This window comes from Juglans regia, chromosome 5 (assembly GCF_001411555.2).
Source record: "Juglans regia cultivar Chandler chromosome 5, Walnut 2.0, whole genome shotgun sequence".
NCBI classification, from domain to species: Eukaryota; Viridiplantae; Streptophyta; class Magnoliopsida; order Fagales; family Juglandaceae; genus Juglans; species Juglans regia.
In genome coordinates, this window is record NC_049905.1 from 13,886,653 (window position 1) to 13,895,353 (window position 8,701).

The 8,701-nt window shown below is 33.0% G+C and overlaps 1 protein-coding gene across 1 annotated transcript; it reads right to left on the reverse strand.

Moving 5' to 3' along the window:
* Nucleotides 1-4,186: 4,186 nt before the first annotated feature.
* On the reverse strand, nt 4,187-7,543 carry LOC108997783 (secoisolariciresinol dehydrogenase-like). The gene is made up of 2 exons (XM_018974161.2): nt 7,407-7,543; nt 4,187-5,046 (listed from the first exon to the last, which is right to left on the reverse strand). The coding sequence occupies exons 1-2, from the start codon at nt 7,442-7,444 to the stop codon at nt 4,269-4,271; spliced, it is 816 nt and encodes a 271-aa protein (XP_018829706.1). The 5' UTR covers nt 7,445-7,543; the 3' UTR covers nt 4,187-4,268.
* Nucleotides 7,544-8,701: the final 1,158 nt, after the last annotated feature.

Here is an 8,701-nt window from a genome sequence, read left to right on the forward strand (position 1 = left end):
CATTTTCTCAAGATTTAACGTATGTTTTTCTTGGTCCTGAAGAAGACATTTTTCTTGTGGTGATTTCCTCAAAATTAAATCAGACGGATGAAGCCCAGTTGATTGAAATCTTAAGAAAGCATTGAGGCGCAATTGGTTGGACAATACCCGACATCAAAGGTATTGATGCTATTGTTTGTACCCAAATAATCCATCTTGAAGACGATGCTAGACCGATTCGTGATACTCAACGTAGGCTCAATCCTACCATGAAATAAGTTGTCGAAGTGGAAGTGCTCAAACTGCTCGCAGTAGGTACCATTTACCTCATCTCAGACAGTAATTGAGTAAGTCCAACTCAAGAGGTACCAAAAAAATCTGGTTTAACTGTTGTCAAAATGAGAAAAATGAATTGATTCCAACTAGAATGGTCACTGGCTGGAGGATGTGTATTGATTATATAAAATTTAATTCAACTAGTAGGAAAGATCATTTTCTTTTACCATTTTTGGATCAAATTTTAGAACATGGGGCTAGTAATACATTTTACTATTTCTTGGACGGATTCTCTGATTATTACCAAATTGTTGTTGCACCTAAGGACCAGGACAATACCACATTCACCTGTCCTTTTGGCACTTTTGCTTTTACCAGAATGTCTTTTGGTTTGTGTAATGCTCCAGCTACTTTTCAGATAAGCATGATGAGTATTTTTTCCTGACATGATTCAAGATATTTGTGAAGTATTCTTGGATGATTTCTCTATTTTTGAAAAATCTTTTGAGAGTTGTTTACATAATCTTGCTTGTGTTCTTCAAAGATGCGAAGAAGGAAATCTTTTGTTTAATTGGGAGAAATGCCAATTTATGGTTACTCATGGCATTGTTTTAGGTCATATTGTTTCTTCTGAAGGTATAAAAGTCGATAAGGCAAAAATTGAATTAATATCTAAATTTCATATCCCTAGGACAGTTAAAAATATTTGTTCATTTCTTGGTCATGCTGGTTTTTATAGGCGATTTATTCAGGGGTTAGTTCTATTGCAAAACATTTGTGTACTCTTTTACAAAATGATGTTAAATTTGTTTGGTCCGATGAGTGCCAAAAAGCTTCTGATACCCTTAAGGAATCACTTACCATACCCCTCATTAAGCAACCCCCATAGTGAGACATTCCATTTGAAATCATGATTGATGCTAGTGACCATGTCTTAGGAGCTGTTTTGGGTCAATGTAGGGGTGATACCCGCCCCCTACCCCCGCATATGCGATGGTGTGGAATTTTTTCCCGTACCTCGCCCCCACAAGGGCAGGGGCGGTATACCCCGTCCTACTGTCGGGGTGGACCCCCATCCGTCCGCACCCCCGCATCCTCTTAATGGGCCTTCGGCCATATACACTTTTCTAGACTCTAAATGGCCCATAATCAGTTTTTGGGGCACTTTGAGCCCATAATCCGTTTTTGGGCCACTTTGAGCCCATAATTTAACTTAAGAAATATATAGATTTAAAAATTGAAAAAATATATATATATATATATATATATATATATACAATCATATATTGAACTATTAAGTAGATATTAAGTTTCAACTATTAACTAATTAAGTAATAATTATCATTAAGGCACTAAGCTAAAATAAGTAGTTTACAATTATACAAATTAAGAGAACTAATAAACTATTACACTATTACAAACTCCTCTAAAAAAAATAAATATTATAAATTGTATAATTAACTATTGTAACAAGATTACAATTAATTGTAAATTAACAAAATGATATTTTGTCAATTTGATCAATTTGATTTTGGGGTGGAGCCGTAGCGGTGAGTTCACTGAATGGTGAGTTGTGTCGATTGCTGTGAGACTGAAAATCAAGATCATAAAAGTTAATAAGTTATAAAACTTGAAATATTAATTAAGTTAAAAATAAAACAAATTAGAATTAAAAAGTTATAAAGATGAAACAAAATTTTAAATGCAAAAAACAATTAAGGGAGAAATTGAGCAAACCATGGGAATTGTGGGTCCAATACAAAGTCATACTGCATCGGAGGTAGCCATAGACGCCGTCTCATGTATCACTATAAGTATTAAATTTGAAATCAAATTAATGAATATCAATTAAATGAATACCAATTAAATGAAAATAAATTAATTAAAATAAGAAATTAGAAAATGAAATTAAAATAAATATCAGATCCAGGCCGATCATCACCCTCCTCCTCGACGCCGGCCTCCTCATACTCAAGAACATCCGGAACATGAATTGGAGTTCCCTTGATCTAATTCTGCATGCAAATCAAAGCCTCCACAGTAGCAGGAGCTAATGAACTCTGAAATGAATCTAATACACGCCCTCCGGTGCTAAAGGCCGACTCTGAGGCTATGGTGCTAACAGGGATGGCCAAAGTGTGCAGGCTATCTCTCCAAAGATGGGATACTTCACGACATTCACCTTCCACCAACTTAATATATCGAAATCTCGTGAAAATGGTAGAATCTCTACTGCTAAGTATCTGTCTATCTCTGACTGAGCCTCTACAGCACTCCGGAGAAAGGGGGTCTGCTCATACCTCTCACCCCATTTCAATCTACATCTTTTCTCAACCTTGACTTCAGGAAATTGTGAGCCTGAGGCTGAGAGGGTAGGTGTAGGTGCCGCAATATTACCATCCCGTAAGGTGGAAAACTCATCAAATAATCTATTTAGGGTTTCCCGAACCCTTGCTGCAATAAGTTCAGCCCATACTTGCCCATACGTAAGGCCCAATCCAAATATCATGCCATCCAACTTATACCTCGGGTCAAAGACGACAGCTACAAATAACAAAATATTAGCCATAGTTAAATCTCCCCAATACTTGTTGTACTTTGTTCTCATCATCAATGTCATCTCCCGCAGCCTAATGTGACTACCCGCGACCATGTCATCTAATTCTTCTTTTACCTTACATATTTGCTGACATACAACATTAGATGTGGGGTACATAGTTCCAGATAGCCTTGTGGTGACATCGTAAAAAAGTCTAAAAAATTCTACAAAAATAGCTACAATTTCCCAATCATCATCTACGAGTTTTCCCAATTCCCGTGATCATAAAAATATTTAACATATTGGATGTCTTCGTCACCCAATAATGCAAATGCCAACTTATATTCTTGGGCCGCCTTCAACATCAGAAATGTTGAGTTCCATCGTGTAGGCATATTAGTACAAAGACCATTCTTAGATGTTAAGCCCACAGATCTCGCAACAACCTTGAATTTCTCCAATCTCGAAGGAGAAGATCTCACCATTTTAGTACAAAGTGTGCACGATCTTGTACACTACCATTTCAAATCTAAAATATGAACTTCAATAATACAATTAAAGACCCAAAAATAAATTTCAAATTCTCCTCCTAATATAAAACCTCAATAAATAACGAAATAAACTCTCAAACTATCATATCACCAAAACCATGCTTCTGTTGCGCACTCTAACAACTTGTAGTACTAAACACGTTGTATCTCAAATCAAGTACATCTGAAAAGAACTAACCTTCACATTTAACCAATCCATACACTTTTCAGATTTAATTTGCAAAGTCTCCCAACATGTATGAAGACTATAATACATCAATATCACAAGTTTAAACCTCTAGTTTCTAATCAAAACTCATTCCACAAAGTCAACCTAAAATCTAAACCTCAAAACCTATTAGAATTATTTTCTACAGTCCACAAAATATGCCTACCGAAATTAAAATCTCAAATGTCATAAGAATTGTTTCCTTAGATTATGCAAAATCCAAAACCTCAGATTTCTTAGAACCCATTCCATAGGTCCGCAAGTGCTAAAACCTTACATATCATCAAAAATCATATCCTGGAACTTGCAGAAATCAATGATCTTAAATCTCATCAAAATCAATTTTAAAGTATGTATCATCTCTAAACCTCAAACCTCCAAATATTCAGTCCATAAAATCTGAAGAATCTCAAATCTCCAAAGTTTCGAACTCGACGAAGAGCAGTCATCCTGAGATCTTAAACTCTGTTAAACGTTCTAGGGAAAGAAAACAAAATATGTATAAACAAAATATAAATACCAACTAAAATATTTAAAAACAAGTTAATAAATAAATAAATCAATGAAATCTTGAACTTGTTTTAACCATATAATATAGTTATTATTATAGTTATTATTATATATAATTTATTCATATAATGTCTATCCCGAAACGATATGTCAAAATATATCGATATCTAAATATTCCGTTCCAGTACCTCAATCGAAACGGAATTCAAAACTTTTGTACAAACATGGAAAAGCCTGGATTGCTAATGGAAAAGCCTCCATCTACCAAAAGATTGTGTCCACTCACATACTTTGACTCATCACTTCCCAAATAAAGAGCAGCTTCAGCCACATCTTCTGGTTTGAGGAGACTGCCTTTAAGGTTGGAATAAACACCGTAAACTCCTTTGTCATCAAGTTTGAAGAAATCCTTTGCCAATGGTGTAGCAACTAGATAAGGTGATACATTGTTCACACGAATGCCAAACTGTCCAAGTTCCACTGCTGTGTTTCTCATTAATCCCACCACGCCATGCTTGGAGCTCGTGTAGGCATGCGATGAAGACCCTCCTATAGTAGAGCAAACACTAGCAGTTGTAATAATGCTGCCACGGCGAGCCGGGACCATGACACGAGCTGCATGTTTGGTTCCAAGGAAGGCACCTACTAGGTTAACACCAATTACTTGCTCAAACTCAGCCTTGGTGTTGTCAAGGATATTTGGTTTGGCAACTCCACCAACACCAGCATTGTTGAACATAATGTCAAGCTTTCCAAACTTAGAAACAGCAAAGTTAATTGCGTTTTCCACATCTATTTCCTTGCTGACGTCACAATGGACGAAGGATGTGGATTTAGAGTTTAGATCTTTGCAGACAGAATGACCCAAGTCATCTTGGATGTCTGCAATAACAACTTTAGCTCCATGTTTGGAGAAGAGTCTTGCTGTAGACTCCCCAATGTCACTTGCTCCACCAGTGATTACTGCCACTTTCCCTTCTAGCCTGTGACAATAGGAAAATTATGCAGGTCGAGTTATTATCCGAACTTGAGGATTTTGATTTTGGGGTTGTTTGGGAATTAGTTTATATGAGATTAAAAAGTAATTTAATATATAACACAAATAAATTAATTTTATAATTAAAAAACTTTAAAGATAATATAAGCATTTTTTAAGATTCTTAATTCAACCCTGATCTGTATTTTTTAAGATTCTTAACGCAACCCCAATTGGATTTATATCCATTTTTACTGTATTTAGTATGACATTAAATATAAATTGCAAGAATATAAATTATAAAAGAAGGTTGAGATTAAAAAAATATATATATAGTCCACGAACAAAGGGGTCTAGACTCTATTAGCAAAAAACAGCTTAGACTATGTTCGAATATTACGATATTTAAGATGATATGTGAATAATAAAAAAATAATAATATGTATTTTAATAATTATTTTTATATTTGGAAAATATTTTTTATATATTAATTAATAATTTAATTTTTATTATCTAAATAAATTATTTAACATGAAAAAAAAAATTAAGAGAAAGGAAGAAGAAAGTGAACAGAAGGTGAAAATTTTAATTAAAATTAAGACTTAACATATCAATGCTCTTACCAAACACAACTTTAAACTGTGGTTGAGTTATAGGTACATTTACAGATACAACAATTCCCACGTAAGAGCATTGGCAATGGTCTAGCCATTGTCAAGTCTAAAATTTGGCTAGAATCTTAAGTTTTAGCTGTAATATCAATTTTTGACTAGGTGAGTCCACATTGGACTAGCCATTATAAAGTTAAAATAATAATATAATATATATATTTTTTTTGTAAATATAATTTATATATTTTTTAGATCTTTATGCTTTGTAGAAATAATGTATCTACTCTATCAATCAATAGAAATAATGTGCATGCCATGCATGTTTTATCATTCAAAAAGAGAGGAAAGTGATTAAATAATTAAATATTACTTTCCATTGTGAATAGTAACTAGCCATATTTGGAGAAGACTTAAGATTTACTATTCATCAAGTCTTAAGCTTTGGACTATTGGCTTAGTCCAATGTGGAGGCTTTTTCTCATATCTAACTAAAGTTTAGACTTGCATTAACATTTGACTAGTCTATTACCAATACTCTAAGGGTTACTTTTGTGAAAGTACAATTCTCCGTGAAAGCAAATCTTCCTTTTTCTATTCTTGAAGATTTTAATTAGGAAAAGACGGCATTTTCTTATTATATTTTGTCGCATCCAAGCCTTTGTTTATTTTTACACATAAAATAGAATGGGATGAATTTTAATAAAAATTAAAAATTAAATAAAATAATATTAAAATTTTTATTTTAAAATTAAAAAAATTAAATTTTTTATTTTATTTTATATAAAAATTTAAAATAATTATAACATAAAAATAATTATAAAAATAAACGAGACTTAAGATGGGTTGTTTGGCAATTTAGATAAGAATAGAAATTTTCATCTTATTTCAAAAAATTTTTAAAATTGTTTTTCTAAATATTATTCAAATATACAATAATTTTTAATTTTAAATATTTAATTTTATGATTTAATCATTATAATTTTTTTAAACTTCTAAATGAAATATAAAAAATAATATAACTTTTTTTAATTAAAAAATAAAAAAAAATTAGACTTAAAAAACTTTTTAACTTTATAATAATTTATTCTATATTTTTTTTATCTTTTTTTCTTCAAAAATTAATAAAAAAATCTTAATTCAAATTATTTTATTATTATTTAAAATTCATTTTACTATTTTACTATTATTCATAAAAGAGAAACACTACCAGCCCATACGAAGATGTGAGAAAAAAGCCCTCCACTTATGTAATGACACTTAAGAAATTTGAGACAATATCAAAAACTCATCATTGTTAATTTTACATTTGATTAAAGCCTATCTAAACAAAAACCTTCTTCCCTGCGAGCAAATCCCTTCTACTCCTGCAACTAAAGAGCCTTACCTTGCGAAATAATCCAGATACAATCCAGTTCATGGAAATAACAGACACGATCCAACAACATATATAGCATCAAAAACAGATGCTCCACCATTAGACCAAATCCAACTAAGTGAAGAAAACTCAACAACAGCAGTAACGAATACAAATTACCAGGAAACAGTAACAATAGGAAATGAGTTTTGAGTCTTGACTTCTTTATACTTCCAGAGAGAGAGAGAATAGCATAAAAGCAAAATAAGGAGAAAAACAGATCTAAGAGAGAGTTTCCTTAACAAATGTCTAATTTAGTCAAACTGTTAAGGAAAATAATTTATAGATAATATTTAAGACTATACAATTGATCTGAAAGAATCTGAAAATTTTCTATAGTACCTGCGGGCAGCCGCTGAGACTAAAGAAACACTTGTCATGGCAGCCTGATTTCTAAAACCTCTGCAGCTAAGGAAACGAAAATAGACCCCCAAAATTAGAACTTTAACCAAGTTGCATTGGCATCACTTCTCAAAGTAACTACCCTTATATATAGCCATTTCAATTTTATATATATATATATATATATGTTCACGTTTAAAACACAACAAGGACAATGTACGAAGACAATTAACGTGAGTCTGATGAGAGTTGTCATGTCGTTTTAATTGTTGGTCGGCGATTATTTGTTACAACTAACAAGGAGGCTGCTACGTGACGCCTACGTCCACAGATGAAAGGACACTGAAGGCGGCCACCGAACAGAGTAAATGTCATTATTATTATTATTATTATTTTTTTTTTTATTTACAATTTTTGAATCAAATTTTAGAACTGGGACTAGGAATGCATTTTATTATTTTTTAGACAGATTCTCTGGTTATTATTAAATTATTGTTGCACCTAAGGATTAGGATAATACCACGTTCACCTGTTCTTTTGGCAGTTTTGCTTTTATCAGAATACCTTTTGATTTGTGTAATGTTCCAGCTATTTTTCAGAGAAGCATGATGAGTATTTTTTTCTGACATGATTCAAGATATTTGTGAAGTATTTATGGATGATTTCTCTATTTTTGAAAAATCTTTTGAGAGTTGTTTACATAATCTTGCTTGTGTTCTTCAAAGATGCGAAGAAGGAAATCTTTTGATTAATTGGGGGAAATGCCAATTTATGGTTACTCATGGCATTGTTTTAGGTCATATTATTTCTTCTGAAGGTATAAAGGTCGATAAGGCAAAAATTGAATTAATATCTAAATTTCATATCCCTATGACAGTTAAAGATATTTGTTCATTTCTTGGTCATGCTGGTTTTTATAGACGATTTATTCAGGGGTTAGTTCTATTACAAAACATTTGTGTACTCTTTTACAAAATGATGTTAAATTTGTTTGGTCCGATGAGTGCCAAAAAGCTTCTGATACCCTTAAGGAATCACTTACCATACCCCTCATTATACAACCCCCACAGTGAGACATTCCATTTGAAATCATGATTGATGCTAGTGACCATGTCTTAAGGGCTGTTTTAGGTCAACGTAGGGGTGATACCTGCCCCCCGCCCCCGCATATGTGATGGTGAGGAATTTTTTCCTGTACCCTGCCCCCGCAAAGGCAGGGGTGGTGTATCCCGTCCCGCTGCCGGGGTGCGGGGGTGGACCCCCATACGTCTGCACCCCGCATCCTTTTAATGGGC

What these genes read in the sequence shown, in the direction of transcription:
- LOC108997783 (XM_018974161.2), bottom strand. Translation starts at nt 7,444, where the DNA reads ATGACAAGTGTTTCTTTAGTCTCAGCGGCTGCCCGCAG. An exon ending in GTCTCAGCGGCTGCCCGCAG is followed by an intron (nt 5,047 to 7,406) that starts GTACTATAGAAA and finishes CTATTGTCACAG; the next exon opens with GCTAGAAGGGAAAGTGGCAG.